Source organism: Xyrauchen texanus, chromosome 15, assembly GCF_025860055.1.
Source record: "Xyrauchen texanus isolate HMW12.3.18 chromosome 15, RBS_HiC_50CHRs, whole genome shotgun sequence".
Lineage (NCBI taxonomy): Eukaryota > Metazoa > Chordata > Actinopteri > Cypriniformes > Catostomidae > Xyrauchen > Xyrauchen texanus.
Window position 1 is genome coordinate 22,887,418 of NC_068290.1, and position 16,879 is coordinate 22,904,296.

General features: G+C 43.1%; 1 protein-coding gene across 3 annotated transcripts in view; it reads left to right on the plus strand.

Moving 5' to 3' along the window:
• Positions 1 to 332: 332 nt before the first annotated feature.
• The window catches only part of bcam (basal cell adhesion molecule (Lutheran blood group)), a 278,932-nt gene continuing 262,385 nt past the window's right edge, over positions 333 to 16,879 (plus strand). For all 3 annotated transcript variants that reach the window (XM_052144479.1, XM_052144478.1, XM_052144480.1), the window contains exon 1: positions 333 to 560. In XM_052144479.1, the coding sequence (XP_052000439.1) occupies positions 515 to 560 (46 nt within the window). In that variant the 5' untranslated portion in view covers positions 333 to 514. The remainder of the gene's footprint in view (positions 561 to 16,879) is intronic.

Consider the following 16,879-nt stretch of genomic DNA (forward strand, 5'->3'; position numbering starts at 1 on the left):
CATTTTGTGCTGTAATTTGCAACAGTTATTAGTGATTAAAAATAAAAAAATTAATGATTCACGGGATTATTTTAGTGTAGTCAATATGTTAAATTAAAACTCACATTTTAGGCTGAATCTCTGTTGTTGAAGGCATAAACATACTTTTTAATAATTTGAAAAGTATCAATTGTGATAACGTTAAAAACAAATGACATAAAACAAAACTTCTGCCCTGTCCGTTCGTGCTTACTCCAGAACCATTTTTCCACGTTTGGGAAAGGAGAGAGGGGAGGGGCGGACGGTCAACTTTGTGCAAATATAACAGCCAAGTCTCTGCCATTCTTGCGGCAATAAGGACAGGGGGAGCGCACTGCTACGCGCGTGTGTGTGCGTGAAAGAGCGAGTGTGTGAATCAGTTTGAAAGCAGAGGGTGAAGAAGCTGTACCGACCTGAGACGGACTGAAGAAAGAGCAAAGACATAAAGCTACGTTTCGTGAAAGAAAGCCGCTAAGAGGCAACTATTGAGAGAACGATGTCCGGACTTCTACCGGTTTGCTGCACCTTGCTAGTGTTGCAGGGTAAGTTCAAATGATAATAGCCTAACCTTACTTAAATAGCCTACTTAAAAATAAATAAATACAGCCTAGACCAGCCAAGTTTGACCTGCTCCGGCTTTTTGAATGTACATTTATGTAAACCCAAAGATTATTTTTTGTTTTTTACTCTCTAATTTGTGTGTAATTTTAAATTGCTTGTTTGAATGTGGAGTAAATATCTTGGTTAGATAGGCGCAGGTTACTTTGCTGTAGGTAACAACATGTTTCTTAACTTGACCGCACGCTGTGCGGAAGTTAAAAGAGTTGCATACAGGTTAAAATTGTATCAAGATAATTTGTAACATCAACCTTTCTAAAATAACCGTGCGAACAATGTTTAGGGAAGCACATCTTAAGGGTCCGTTCCCACCGAACTCGTCATTGCGCAAAGCTAGACGCAGTGCAACGAACGCAGAGTCTCGAGACGCGTTTTTAACTGTTGAAGTTCTTTTTAACCTGAAACCAGATGGACGCATATCGAGTTCGGTGTGAACGGCCCCTAAGACGGTTCCTTGAATGAAAGAGCTTGTGATATTTTTTTGTGGCGGTCTTTTGAGGGTCTGTGGCTTGTGTTTTAGTCAGGGAATGGTTCAAGTGTTAACCCGGACAATTCTTGGTCTTGGAGAATGGGAGGGATGGTCCTGCTCTGTGCTCCAGTGCGCTTGAGAGCGCGGCAGTATAAAAGCGTTGCGCGCGGACGGTCGCCGGACAGACGCGTTTCCTTTCAAGTGCGTTCAAGTGTGCTCAGGACAGGCTACCACCTCTCTCATATATGACTGAATGTGTTGATTTATTATCACATTTCAAGCCGCTCTGGTTAGTTCCCTTCCGAGGGAACTCGCACTGCGTCGTTGAAAACGACTCTTTGGGGAACGCTCCTTAGCGTGCGCCTCTGAATTATGAATGAAACTATTCCAATCTTGATTGGTGTTGCGTCATGACGTAACATGTGACGGCATAACCGGATGCATAAAAGTGACGCCGGTACACATACACATTAGCTTTCGCTCTTCAGCAAGCGCTCTATGTTGAAATTGTTTGTCTTATTTGGTGTTGTTTGTCTGATTTAAAAATATTATGGCCACCGAACAGTTCAAGAAGTGCGTGCACCCCTGCCCTCGTTTCATTACGGGTAGGGACACGCACGCTTTATGTGTGAACTGTTTGGGAGCACAGCACGCACAGGCAGCTCTCGAGGGATCTGCCTGTGAAAGTTGTGAAGCACTACCCATGAGAGTGCTGTGCTCCCGGTTGGCGTGCTTCGATGAGCACGGTCAGGCTCGCGTTCCCCACGGTTTTGGCCCCGCGTCTGTTGAGGCAGCGCGGCGGTTGAAATCGCGGGGTTCGCAGCGGGATTTTGCAGATGAGAATGAGACTGCTGCGGCACGTTCTCATTCTTCGTTTGAGGATCCCGAGCCTACTGTGAGTGGTGCAGAAGCCCGCGTCGCGGCTTCTTCTGCCCATGATCAGGTCCCCTTGCTTGAGCTCACTGCTTCCGAGGAAGTGGATATGCTCAGCATCGATGTGGACGACCGGGAGCCAAGCACGCCAGTTTTTGGCCAAGCTTATGAGGAGCTGATTGAGGTTGTGACGCGTGCCGTGGCCAGACTGAATATCAGCTGGCCACAAAATGAGCAGGGAACGCAAGTTGAAAGCAATTAGACGTGCGTTTCCTGCGGCACAGATCACAAACTCAGCGCCGGGGTTTGCCGTTTTTCCCCGATCTCCACAAAGATATCTAAAACGAGATCGTGGGGTAAACCGCATTCATCCTGTATCTCCAGCCCCAGTGTTTGATTACAGACGATGTTTTGGGGGCACGGTATATGGGCTAAAACCCCGGCGCTGCCTAGTAAGCCCTGCAGAGATACATCTGCTTTAATAAGTAGGGCTTACATGGCCGCACACAATCGGTGTTGGTTTCCCGCCGTCTCTGACGCTTCGGGCCACATCAATTTCCAGCGAACGCACAGCGAACGTTCGTGTCAAAAAAAAAAAAAAAATAATATAAAAAATAAAATAAAAAACAACAAGCATCAATTGTGGTCACAAGAACCGTATCGACTAAATCCTGCCGGTTTCCCGCTTCAGGAAGTCGGGAACACTGCTCGAAAAACACCCGAGACCAGCCTCGAGAGGCTGGTTCCCTTAGTTGAAGCTTCAGGAAAGAGGTCCTACCGAGGTGGTAGAACCTCGGAGGGCTGTCCCCCCGCTGCAGAGCAACCGAGGTTGCTCTCGCAGCGGAGTCCTCAGGAAATCGGTGTCGGTTCCCGCCGTCTCTGACGCTTCGGGCCACATCAATTTCCAGCGAACGCACACCGTGCCGTTCGTGTCAAAAAAAAAAAAAAAAACAAGCATCAATGGTGGTCACAGAAACCGTATCGACTAAATCCTGCCGGTCTTTCGCTTCAGGAAGTCGAGAACAGTGCTTGAAAAACACCCGAGACCAGCCTCGAGAGGCTGGTTCCCTTAGTGGAAGCTTCGGGAAAGCGGTCCTACCGAGGTGGTAGAACCTCGGAGGGCTGTCCCCCCCCCCCCACTGCAGAGCAACCGAGGTTGCTCTCGCAGCGGAGTCCTCAGGAAATCGGTGTCGGTTCCCGCCGTCTCTGACGCTTCGGGCCACATCAATTTCCAGCGAACGCACACCGTGCCGTTCGTGTCAAAAAAAAAAAAAACAAGCATCAATGGTGGTCACAGAAACCGTATCGACTAAATCCTGCCGGTCTTTCGCTTCAGGAAGTCGAGAACAGTGCTTGAAAAACACCCGAGACCAGCCTCGAGAGGCTGGTTCCCTTAGTGGAAGCTTCGGGAAAGAGGTCCTACCGAGGTGGTAGAACCTCGGAGGGCTGTCTCCCGCTGCAGAGCAACCGAGGTTGCTCTCGCAGCGCGGAGTTCTCAGGAAATCGGTGTCGGTTCCCGCCGTCTCTGACGCTTCGGGCCACATCAATTTCCAGTGAACGCACACCGTGCTGTTCGCGTCAAAAAATAAAAAACACACATCAATTGTGGTCACAAGGACTGTATCGACTAAATCCTGCCGGTATCTCGCTTCAGGAAGTCGAGAACAGTGCTCGAAAAACACCGAGACCAGCCTCGAGAGGCTGGTTCCCGTAGTAGATTTTGTAGAGAAGGATGGGGGTTGAGGCCGATTTTAGATCTCAGAGTTTTGAACCGGCCTTTGAGGAGGTTCAGGTTCAAAATGCTTACCATTCCTGTCATCGTGAGTCAGATCAGATCCGAGGACTGGTTTGTCATGATAGATCTAAAAGACGCCTATTTTCATGTACCCATCCTTCCATGTCACAGGAGGTTCCTGAGGTTCGCTTTCGGGGCGAAGCTTACCAATATCGGGTTCTTCCGTTCGGCCTAGCACTCTCTCCCCGCACATTCACCAAATGTATGGATGCAGCTCCTGCTCCTCTGAGACTTCAGGGCATCCGCATACTGAATTTTATCGATGACTGGCTCATTCTGGCCCAGTCTCGAGAAATGGCGGTTCGGCATCGAGATGTCGTCCTTGGCCATATTCGAAGTTTGGCGTTGAGACTCAACACAAAAGAGTGTGTTACAACCATCCCAGTGCACAACGTTTCTGGGTGTTGTGTGGGACTCGGTTACGATGCAGGCACGCATGTCTCCTGCACGTATCGAGTCCGTTCTGGCGATGGTGTCCGGGTTAAAACTAGGCCAGGCCATCACTGTAAAGCAGTTTCAAAGACTGCTGGGCCTCATGGCAGCGGCATCCAACTTGATACCTTTGGGCCTTCTACACATGAGGCCCCTCCAGTGGTGGCTGAAAGCCAAGGTGTTTTCCCCAAGGGGAATCCATTTCGTATAATCAGAGTAACGCGCAGATGCCTTCGTTCTCTGCTAATATGGAAGAAACCTTGGTTCCTGTCCCTAGGGCCAGTGTTGGGAGCGTCATGTCGCCGGAAAACCGTTTCGACAGACGCCTCCCTCACTGGCTGGGGCGCGGTCATGGACGGCCGCTTTTGCCAGGGGTCTGTGGCAGGACCATCATCATTCTTGGCACATAAACTGTCTAGAGATGTTGGCTGTGTTCAGGGCTCTGAGGAGCTTCCTTCCAGACATCAAAGGTTACCATGTCCTAGTACGTTCGGACAATACATCAGTGGTAGCTTATCTGAACCGACAAGGAGGACTCAGATCGCGCCCTCTGTGCAGACTGGCGCATCAGATAATTCTTTGGTCCCAAGGGAAAATACTGTCTATCAGAGCATGTATATTCCGGGGTTCAGAATCAGGGAGCAGACATCCTGTCGAGGCAGGGGCTGAGGCCCGGGGAATGGAGACTTCATCCAGAGGTGGTGAAGTTGATATGGGACAAATTTGGACCATCAGAAGTGGATCTATTCGCGTCTCGAGAGACGTCCCACTGTCCACTTTGGTTCTCCCTCTCACATCCAGCCCCACTGGGGTTGGATGCCATGGTACAGGCTTGGCCGAGGCTTCGCCTGTACGCATTTCCCCGATCGCTCTGCTCCCGGGAGTCCTGGAAAGGGTCCGCCAAGAGGGCATCAGTCTACTTCTGGTTGCCCCCATGTGGCCGGCCCGAGTATGGTTCTCAGACATAATTTCACTCCTGATAGCTCCGCCATGGCAGATTCCTCTGAGGAGGGATCTGTTGTCTCAGGCGGGGGCACAGTCTTCCACCCTCGTCCAGAGCTGTGGAAACTGTGGGTCTGGCCCCTGAGGGGTTCAGTACCTAAATGCTGGTCTATCAGCGGGGGTGGTTGAAACCATACTTGGCTCTAGGGCTCCGTCTACTAGGAGATTATATGGCCTCAAGTGGAATGTGTTCTCCACTTGGTGTAGAGAACATGAATTAGATCCAGTTAACTGCCCGGTGGCTTCAGTTCTGGAGTTTCTTCAAGATCGTTTCTCTGCGGGTCTCTCCCCTTCCACACTTAAGGTGTACGTGGCTGCCATTTCGGCGTTCCATGCACCACTGAGTGATGGGCCTCTGGGGAGGCACCAGCTGGTCATTCGTTTTCTCCGTGGTACATGGAGGATGAGACCGACAACCAGGTCCAGGGTTCCTGCCTGGGACCTGGCGGTGGTTCTCGAAGGGTTATCCCTGGCCCCCTTCGAACCCCTTCAGTCGGCTTCGCCCAAGGACCTGACGTTCAAGATGGCTTTTCTCTTAGCTATTACCTCTCTAAAGAGGGTGGGTGATCTTCAAGCCCTGGCAGTGACGCCAGCTTGCTTGGAGTTTGCCCCTGGCGGAGTTAAAGCCATTTTACACCCGAGACCTGGCTATGTGCCTAAGGTGCCGTCTAACACGGCACGGTCTACGGTCCTGCAGGCTTTTTATCCTCCACCTCATGTGTCGGCAGAAGAAGAGAGGCTCCATTTGATCTGCCCTGTCAGATCTTTGAGTGTTTACCTCGAGAGGTCCTCTTCTTGGAGGAGGTCGGACCAACTGTTAGTGTGTTTTGGGTCACCTAAGAAGGGGCTCCCTGCCTCGAAACAAACCATTAGTAATTGGATTGTTCAGGCTATTATCTCGGCCTACAAGGTGCGCAATTTGCCTTCACCTTTGGCCGTGAGGGCTCATTCAACTAGAGGCATGGCGTCCTCTAGGGCTCTCTTATCGGGAGTACCCCTCCAGGAGATCTGTGAGGCAGCCGGTTGGGCTACCCCGCACACTTTCATCAGGTTTTACAGTCTGCACCTCCCTAGTACGCCTGGCGCACATGTGCTCTCGTCCTAGCTGAGTGCCTGAGTTCAGTTTCACCCTAGGGCAGGCCTTTTTTTCGGTGCGTGGCCTAGTGGGCATTCGTTCCCCAAAGAGTCGTTTTCAACGACGCAGTGCGAGTTCCCTCGGAAGGGAACGTCTCGGGTTATGACTATAACCCTTGTTCCCTGAGAAGGGAACGAGACACTGCGTCGTCCTGCCACGCCCCTCAAGGCCTGAGAGCGGCTTGCTTCATCGCTAGGCTAATGTGTATGTGTACCGGCGTCACTTTTATGCATCCGGTTATGCCGTCACATGTTACGTCATGACGCAACACCAATCAAGATTGGAATAGTTTCATTCATAATTCAGAGGCGCACGCTAAGGAGCGTTCCCCAAAGAGTCGTTTTCAACGACGCAGTGTCTCGTTCCCTTCTCAGGGAACAAGGGTTATAGTCATAACCCGAGACGTTTTTGAAGTCGCTCTGCTGAACGACTTAAATGTAAAATTAAAGTGGACTGTGTAACGCAGATAACACTTAACTGCATATATTTACACTTTGACGCTGTCTCCAACTTTTAATTTATGACTGATAAAATTAGTCTAATATAGATAATTTGCATAGTTTCAACTTTAACATAACCGCACGAGTAGCATTCCCGCTGCTCTTGTATCCACCCTTAAAAAAAAAAAACACTCCCAGACAAGCATATTGCTCTCCATTCCAGGGGTATCGCTTTTTATCTTCCTATATCCCCTCCCCTTATCAAGTCTATATTCTTTTCTAGCATGCTCACCTTCTTTCAATCGCACTGCTATCTGCCGGCTTTTGTACCCAACTATCTTGTCCCAATGCGCCCTACCTTTCTTCTATTGTTTGAGGAAAAAATATGTAGCTACAGACTCTGCTCATGTCCAGAGAGCGAAAATATGTGTTGAGCATCAGAAAGATGAAATGTTTCTTCTGATGAGCTAACTCAGGTCTCCAGGGTCCTGCATGGGTTTTAAAACACTGATCAATGTGAACTTGAAGCCTCTGTTGCTCTTAAAACCGGCTGCCTTTGGTGAGAAGTCTAAAAAGCTCTTTATCTCTATTTCTCTTTCTGCAAAACATAAATCATTTAAATTTGATAAAAATAAAATAAAAAATTGTGTGCACTTTAATTGGACTGATACAGTTGTACATCATTCACGCTTACTCATTTGCTGCTCGACTGTTTAGAGCTTATTCACAGCAGCGCCATCTTCTGATTTTTGACGGGAATGACAACAAGGCTGTTAGGGATAGACGTACAGTCTATTCAATGGTTTGTACAGTTGATAAGTGTTTTTGGATCATTCTGCCTATGAAACATTGAAAAAACATTTTCCCAAGAAATTTCAGTAGACAAAAAAAACAACAACAAAAAACTAATATTTAGATAATTAGATGTGGTCAAGGAGCTTTTTGAAAGCTTAATACAGTGCATGCAATTGCAGAAATCGTAGGTCTATCCTTCACAGCCTCATTTTCAAACGATTCTTAAAAAAAAATCCAAGGTGTCTACCCTGAATAAGATATATTGCTGTACTCAAAGTCTATTCTCTATCTCATGTTTGAGACAGATGTAGCGCATGAGACCAGCAGTTTCTAGTATGCCAATTATACCACATGACCCATAATAACATTTTGAAGTCAGCAGAATTTAAAATTGCTACACCTTCACAGCATTGGATGCTAGTTCCTTTTCTTCCAGATTGGAATGCGTCAACAGGAAAACCGTTTTAACGACTTTATCCTCTTTCCGAGCATAAAATTAAATTTATTTTGACTCTGTAGCATTTAACTTCTAAATGGAAGCTGCTGGAACTCTGCCCGTTCATTTAAATTTGTTGCCAGCCCAGAGGGACACCAGCCTCTGCTACTGCTTTCATATAATTTGTCCTATCTGTTCCATAATGGATGGCTCAATGATTAGCACATAAAATGGTTCCTGACTAGCCTCATTCTTGGGTCACAAGACCTTTTTACTGTAACTTCCCTCACTGTCACTTTCAAAGCAATACCATTTCAGCTGGAATTTAGACAGTATTATTTGTTTTTTCAAGCTCCAAGTGTGTATCTTTAGGTGAAATCAGCACGCCACCTTGGTTAGGTGTGTGTGTGGCATTGTGCGTTTGATCACAGTAAGATGTCAGACGGTGGCAGAAAAAATCATCAAGACAGCTTGTCAGCTGAGTTTAAGAAGCTGCATAGAAACAATGCGCTTCCTCTCTTTGTCTATCACAAGCTTTTTCCCCCCGCTCATTTCCTTGCTTAAATTTCTCCTCAGCAGAGCCTCCCCAACCAAAGCGGCATCAAACGAGAGCAGGCACACACATCACCCCCTGCCGCCAGCAGTAATTATTATGGCATTAGAGGCTTAAAATTAAAACCTGCTCTTTGTGCTGAGCCAGCAGATAAAAGCCAAACTTGTCTCTGTGGTGACTTCTTGAAGCTCAAAGCTCCTATAGATATTCATCAAACCCACACACACATACACTTTTCTTACTTGCTCAGTGCACACCTGCACATACAGCTAGACACGTATACCCATTTAAGTTTGCACACCTGCACACAGCCGGCACCAATGCAAGCCCACTGGCAAACACACATTGTGTAACTGTACAAATCCAAGGTGCTAATTTGGCTAGTGATGATGGTGGGTTGAGCAGGTAGTGTGTGATTCAGATCACTGCTGTGGGCCACAGATTCCGGTATCAACTTTGTGATTCATGCCTAATAGGAGGGGGAAGTAACTGCGTGGAATGAGAAGTATTCAGCTGGGGACAGGTTACATCTCGCACCCTGAGTCTTCAACCCCTTGATTCTGTCTCTTTTTCTCTCTTCACTCTCTGTCAGCACAGATGGTCACACAGGCTGCCAATGAAAGCTTGTCACGCAAACACAACACACTGGATTTAGTCCAAGATCACAATATGGTACTTTGGTGCTAGACCATAAAGCACTTTTTACACTTAGGCCACATTTGAGTGGTTTAGCAGCCTCCTGTTTAAAAATGACCTGTAGTTTGTGGAACTTTTAGTGCACCAATGATTGTTGTATGCCATTTATACCTTGTATATAATTACTCAATAACTTAGTAACATAACTTAAGTGTTATACCTATGAAGAAAACTAGAGCCAGCTTCAGTTACACCTAGATGATTCTTTAAATACTAAATTATGTTTAAAAAAAGGTTTGGGCTTGGTTTAATTGCTTTGAAAGCCCTTCACGTAAGCTTGTTTTTGAAAGGTTAGACCCAATGTCAGCAGTCCTGTTGGCAGCAGGTTTCAAGAGTACTCACTGGCACAAAGCAGCAGCAACCACATGCTTCACTTCAACTTGAGGTGAACTTAGAAAGAGAGTTACTAAGCAACCTAGATTTTCATCTTAATATCACAGCCACAACAGTTCAGACGATGCTGCAATTGTTACGCACCCAGTCACAACACACACACACATACTTTTAATGCTATGGATTAGCTCTGTCTGACTCTTTCTCTGTCTCCGTCTCTTAGTTTCTCTTTGTTTTCAGTATGGAGGTGCTATGTACCTATTAGTGTATGACCTTTTATGTATTTGGTGATTTACAAATTCATCAATTGTGTTTAACATGTAGCTATTGTGCATGCTCCGGCATATATAACCGTCTCTTATACACACATTGAGGTTGACAGGAAGAGCAGATATGCACGTATGTGGACTGGTAGGGGGTGGCAGGAAAGAATTTATTCATGCCGACTCAGTGAGTCCTTTCAGTACCCCTCCATCTCTCTTCCTGTCCTCCCTTCTTCACTGTCTGCACCCAAACCCTCCCACCAGCCCTCTCGTCTTTCATGAAATCTGGGCCCTGCCCAGTCCTTCAACTTTCAAACATTCTGCCCACACTACAAAGTATCTGGGCAGGGCAGAGACAGAGATAGAGGAAGCCCAGTAGCCCGTTGCCCTTTGATTTCTCCAAGGCTGCATTAGTGGCATAGAAGAAACACAGACAAACAAGAGTGTGTGTTGGCTGTTTTCTGTACAGGATGTTGAAGTGGTTTGATACTAAAGGGGGTAGCAGATGAATATGAAGGATAGTGCTTTGAAGCATAGCCTTGAATATGGGGCTATAGTGGTTATAATGGGAGCTTTAGGGGTTCTTTTGGGAGACAAGGTTAAGTGCAGCTGATCCATTTAGCTGTGGAGATCAGCAGGGTGATTGGCCAATGCAAATCGGGCATTCCTAATGGATTAAGGGATGATGGGTTCCTTGTGGGGAAAATAGTGCTTTTTAGAGAGGAACATAGGTCATACTATACTATTGGCTATCTTGTAGTACATTGTACTTGTAGTCTCCCTTAGCTCTATTAGACCCATATCGATCTGGAGATGGGCATTAGTTGTTCTGAATTGATTTGTTTATCCTAACAGTGTTTTTGGGATTTGGCTTACAATAAATACTTCCTGTTGACGTACTTTTACATCTTGTTTTCATGTTATCATCACTTCTAAAAAAAATTAATCTCAAACCAACCTAATATGTTTTGCTGGTCTTAACTGGTTTCACTCACCTGCCAGCCTGGCCAAGTTAGGCTTCAGCTGGTTTAGCTGGTTGGCCAGCTGGTCTCTGAGCCTGACCAGCTGAAAAGAGTGCAAAACCCATCTGAAACCAGGCAACCAACACTCTGACACAATACGGTTTCATGACAAGTATAAATAATAGTAAGAGATGGCAAAATCGTAAGAAATCGTACGAGTTGGCTCATACAAAATGTCAAGTTTTACTCCTTTTGAGAAAAATATACTGTGGCAGGGTGGAGGGCAGGGCCGGGCCATGATTCTGCACACCAGGCCCCTAATCAGGCTGATCAAGCCTGAGAGGGATAAAGGCGACAGGAGGCGGCAGTTCAACAGAGAGAGAGAGTTATGGGCAGCTGCCCGGCATGCGTTTGTCTTTTTGTTTAAGTTAATTATTAAACTATTATTTATATTGTTAAGCTGGTTCTCGCCTCCTCCTTTCCATTGAACTGTCCTACATATACTAATCATGTTATTATGTTTTTTCCTAAGTATAACCCCTAGCCCAAAACTAAACCTAACCACAAACTCTATTCTCTTAGCCAAACCCTAAACCTAACCATGATTTTAATATTAAAATCACCATTATGTACCATGTAAAAAGAGAAATGTCAGGGTTTAGAACAACGTTCTTACAATTTTCCCTTAGTTTAACCCATAATGCAAAGCCCCATCTAAACCTAAACATAAAGTCTAAACTCTTAGCCATACCCTAAACCTTACCATGATTTTAATAGGAACATATCTTTTGTGTACCACAGAAGAAAGAAAACATTGGGGTTTGGAATAAGACGAAGACAGTTTATTGAAATACAGCACAGTCATTTGTTTTGCATAAATAAATATGGAATGAGTAATGAAAATCTTTCACAGACGTTTCCTTTCTTAAAATAAAGTCTTAGATAGGAGGCTGCTTGAATTTGAAGCCTGTATTCTATCGATTTGAAATTGTGTTTGCTGATTGGTCTAATGGGAATAAAAGTCAAACCTTTTAATTAGAGCCAAGACATATGATATCTTGCAATTTCGCTCTCTAGTACAAATGATTGAGTTGTCATGAGACTATGTTGGTCTGACCAGGCTGAAAGACTAGCTAAGACCAGCAAACCAACTTTTCACTAGCAGGGATTGATTTCATATCGCTTCTCATTTGGACTTCCACAACACCTGGCTTAAACGGTGCCAGCTTCACCCGAAATTACTGAAAACACACAGTCGTGTTGAAAACGTGCTTGTTTAAGAACTCTTCAAACATCCCTTTCCTCACGCAGACAGTGCCCATTGTCCTCATACTATCAGCTGGCAAACATTCCCTGGAGAACAGTCTTCTGACGCAGGGGAGAGAAAAGCTTTTATAGCCCTCAGCTTATGGCTGTTTGGTTAGTCGAATGCACCCCCGAGCTGAGATATTCACTGCCCCCCGCACTTGAGAGTCTTCTCAAGATGTGCTCTCGCTGTATAACACACATTCACAAAAATGTTTTTACAAAGCCTGATATTACATTTGAACTCGCTCCAACTAAAAATGCACCATTAGAAAAACATTTGTAAAGTAAAAAAAAATAAAAATCACAAACACAAATTGTTTGATTAAAAGGATGGTTCACCTCTTTTCAAACCCGTATTACATTCTTTCATACATGGAACACAAATGGAGATGTTGGGCAGAATGTTAGACTCAGTCTCCATTTACTTTGACTTAGTAAAAATATGCTATGAAAGGGAATGTGACTTAGTCTAACATCTCTTTTCTGTTCCATGTAAGAAAGAACGTCATATGGGACAACAAAAGGGTGAGTAAAATATTATTATTATTATTATAATTATTATACTATTACTTTTCATTAAAAAAAAGTCAAACTTTCATTAGATAAGTTTAGATCCTGTTTGATCTTCCTTGAACATATACACATAAACCCTCACACATCCATAATTTGTGGATACTTTGTGTCCACAAATTAAATATTTATTTTTGAACACCTGGTGTTAGCGGATGAATAATAGTTCAGCCGAAACTGGAGGTGCAGGTGTTGTGTATGTTTTTGTGTGTGTATGAGTTTGTGTTTCTACTTGGCTGTGATTTATCTGCCACATTCTCCTTTCCAATCTTTCTTCCTCAGTTTACACAGCATGTGCTTTGACCATGAAGGACAATTTTTTCCTTTGTAACACTATTTTGCTGTTGTTTTAATCTGGTTAATGGTTAGCCAGGCATTGTTAACCTCTTCAGCGAAAATGGTCAATGTTTGACGAGCCGCTTTGTTGCTTTAACAGTGCTTGACCCATGGAGCACTGTAGGGCCCTCCAGTGAATTTAAAATGTCCTCACAGGGAGGAGTGGAAGGAGAGTTCTGCCAAACAGAGAAATGGATTAGATTAGTGCATTTGTGAGTGTGTGTGGGTCCAAGGCACATTACATAAATCCATTTGAAGATGAATTATGCTGCAAAAGAGCATGTTAGTTTCTCTCCATGTAAATCTGTTTATAAAATAACCACATTTGCTGGATTTGAAAAGAACATTGCATCGTCAGAGGGTTTGTGTATGTCAAAGAGACAGTCTGGAAAAGGTTGGAGAATCTACAATTGGGGGTTCCCCGTTCTCAGGCTCAGATTGGGTGACAGATCGTATTTCACTCTGACGACACATGGTCAGGTGATTTACCTGCAGGAGAAAAACACTTTTTGTTTTACCAAACCTCATCCCCCACAACCTGCTCTGCATATCTGTAACATGTACTTTACTGTCCATGTCAGTATATTTTGAAAACTGCACTCAAAATAAATATTTTTGATCGTTACTTAAAAAGATTGTTTTTGTCACAACTTAATTTCATTGATTGAAATTGATTTAAATTTGTAAAAAGTACAACTTGGGACAACTTTAATTATTTTCATTGGCCATAACTAGATGAACTTGTTATGTCAGCTTCCAGAATGCACCACAGCAAGATTAAAATTTGTTAATTAATCTCTTTATATATGCTTTTTATTGCAGTATTTGCACTGTTGGTGTTGTGTTTGTTGTCCCTTTGGTTTCTTTTGTCTTGTGAGTGCATCTATTTCTAAAAGTATGATTGTTGAGTGTCACTGTCATTGTGATTAGTTTGTTGGATGTTAAGGACCCCACATGCCTGACTGGAAAGCTTGACTCAAAACTCATTGGCAAAATGTCATCCTCTATTGCTGAGACTACAAACGTACAGATTTTTACACTTACAACAAAAAATGTTTATGTAGTAGATGTGACATAATGAACATAGGTTTGTTTAACAAGACTTGTTCAAATTAATTAAAATAAATACATTTTTGTTGACATTTTTTTTATATAATTGCATGAAAAGTTTTCAAATGTTCATTGAATATTTAAATTTTTTGAGTGTATGTGACATGACTTTAAAAGTGACCAGCACTAAAAGAAGTCTACATTTAGCAAGAAGCTGGATCTTTAAATAACAAATCTCTCTCTCTCTCTCTCTCTCTCTCTCTCTCTCTCTCTCTCTCTCTCTCTCTCTCTCTCTCTCTCTCTCTCTCTCTTTTTTCCTTATTTCTTCCCTTCCTCTTCGACACCTATCCTGAAACCCTTCATCACTTTGATTTAGATTGGCTAGCATAGTGTTTTAGTTTGTGGTTAATGAGTGTCTCAGCCTGATAGTTAATCAGGAAGGTGGTCTGACGGACCCTGAGGACCTTGGTGCCAGCTTTAATTCTGTTGCCTTTCTGATTGACACTCAGCTTGATAATCATATTCAGGCCCGCAGGGCTTCAGCTTGCATTGGTTTACCCTAGCATAATCTCAACCAATCAGAGATTTCCTTGCACTATATTTCAGCATGACTGACAGCTAGCATGGCTACATTTCCTATCGAGTTTCAGGGACTGTATCTTGTCACTTCATAAGTTGTTGTAGCCATCCATTTACATCCTGAAATTAAATCTTATAAATGGCCAGTAATCAGTTTTGAATGTAATAGAATTTTTAATACAAGTCACACAGGATGTAGATGAAGTTGGTAAGATTCACTTTATGCTTCTACTCCATGCTCTAGCAGAAGATTATGATATGCAAGTGTATTGAGTTTGGAGTACTAACATGTAGCACAAATGAAATTCCAGATGAAAATGTTATGTAAGAGAAATGGGCTTTGTGCAATCATATTAGGCTTTTGTGATGCTCAGTAATTCCTTGTTTACTTTCTTTTCCTAGCAGAGTCAAATCTCTCTTAAAAGGCAATTATATAGACAACAGTGGCATTTGGCTTATGGTGGATTAGTTTAGTTCGTTAGAAAGACAGAAGCTTATGAAATGGTTCTGCACTGAAACACACAGAGCTTTTACTGTTTAAGAGAGACTTAATTAGACAGTGATTTTTGGAAGAGGTTGAAACACGTTGGTAGATAGAATCTGTTGGGCGTATGTTTTAGGCACTTTGTTGGGGTTTTTGGTGTCTTTGGGCCTCCTGGTCTGCCGTATGGGGTGTGAAACTCCCGTTGAGCGAGGGCAGTGACAGATGCCACTCCCCACCTCAGATGAACAATTTTGGAATTGTGGTCAGTCTGACCCCCAGTCTCCTGCCAAGTAACCATAGCGACGAGCACGTGGAATTCCCCAGTCAATTAAGAGTTAGAGTAGGAGTAGGAGAGGGCGTGTGGGCACATATTGACTGTTATTGACTCTCTCCATTGACTGATGAGGAAGAACAGGGGACACATGTTCATTAAAATCATCCACTCTGAATCAGATGGGAGATTTTTCCCTCCCTCCCTGTCTCTTTGAAACAGCGCTTGTGTTGATCTCTTCTGAGTGTGATACTGTATCTCATTCAGCTAAGGGCAACTTTCTCACACTAACTGCCCTTTCCTTTGTCCTTCATTCATTCTCTCCTGCTTTGTTAACATGCCTTTTTTCATTTGGAAAAAGCCCCTTCCTTCCCTCTTTTCCCATCTTTTTCCTTTCTCTTTCTAAAGAGTGACATCATACAACAGTAAGGTAGTGAAAGTCATTAAATAATAATCAATATTACACTACTGTCAATTGTGGAATTCTGCATTAAAATATTTTATATATTTGTATAAACTATAATCTCTAATCTGCATTTTTAAACATTACCCCTGTCAGCTCATCTTCTACTCTGTGCTAGGTTAATGTATCTCGTAGCACTCAAGAGATCTCCTTTTTTATAACATAATAGAATGATTTAAACTTAAATCAGTATTTCATGTCTAATTATAATTTTATTTGGAAAACAGCCTTGTAATATCACAAAATGAATGCCCAGAATGACACAAGACCCCTTTGTTTTGTGCCAGGGTCCTTCAGTGTTAAAAGTGGTAACATCCAATTATTACCACAAAGAGCTATCTAACCCTTAAATTATAATTTTTTTTTTTTGGTGTAACCTAATGTAGTCAGGTTGATTCAGACCATTCAAAGCAAAAGTACTCTAAAAAAGTACATTATGAAAATATAAATTTTATAAATATATATCAATATTAAATATATTTTATTAGTTTTTCATCATTTTTAAAAATGAACAAATCTATGTATTCAGTCAATAAATAAGATATTATACTTCATAAATTATTTTTTGTTACATGTTTATTATTTAATTGCATAATTTGTACTATTTACAAGTATTTACATCTATTTTTTTTTCTTTTTTTTCTGGTTGAATAAGCAATGTTTAATCGTACTACACTACATTTTGTATTGCATACTTGCAACTTTCCACAAGGAAGTTCAGTAAAATAATAATTGCTTACTTCAATTAAGTAATTTAATCTAATGACTTGCATATTATTATTATTATTTTTTTTTTTCACATCTATTTGTTGAACATATGCTAAAACCAGTACTGTCTCTTTATCAAAACCAAATTTCTGTAAAGAGCATCTGTAGATGAGCGCATGTTAACGAAAGAGACTAATAGCTTAATCTCATCCGTGCCATTAACTATTGGAATTAAATTGATATTTTTTGTTGTTTTTGATTAACAACTGAATGTGGAGAACAGAAAGGGT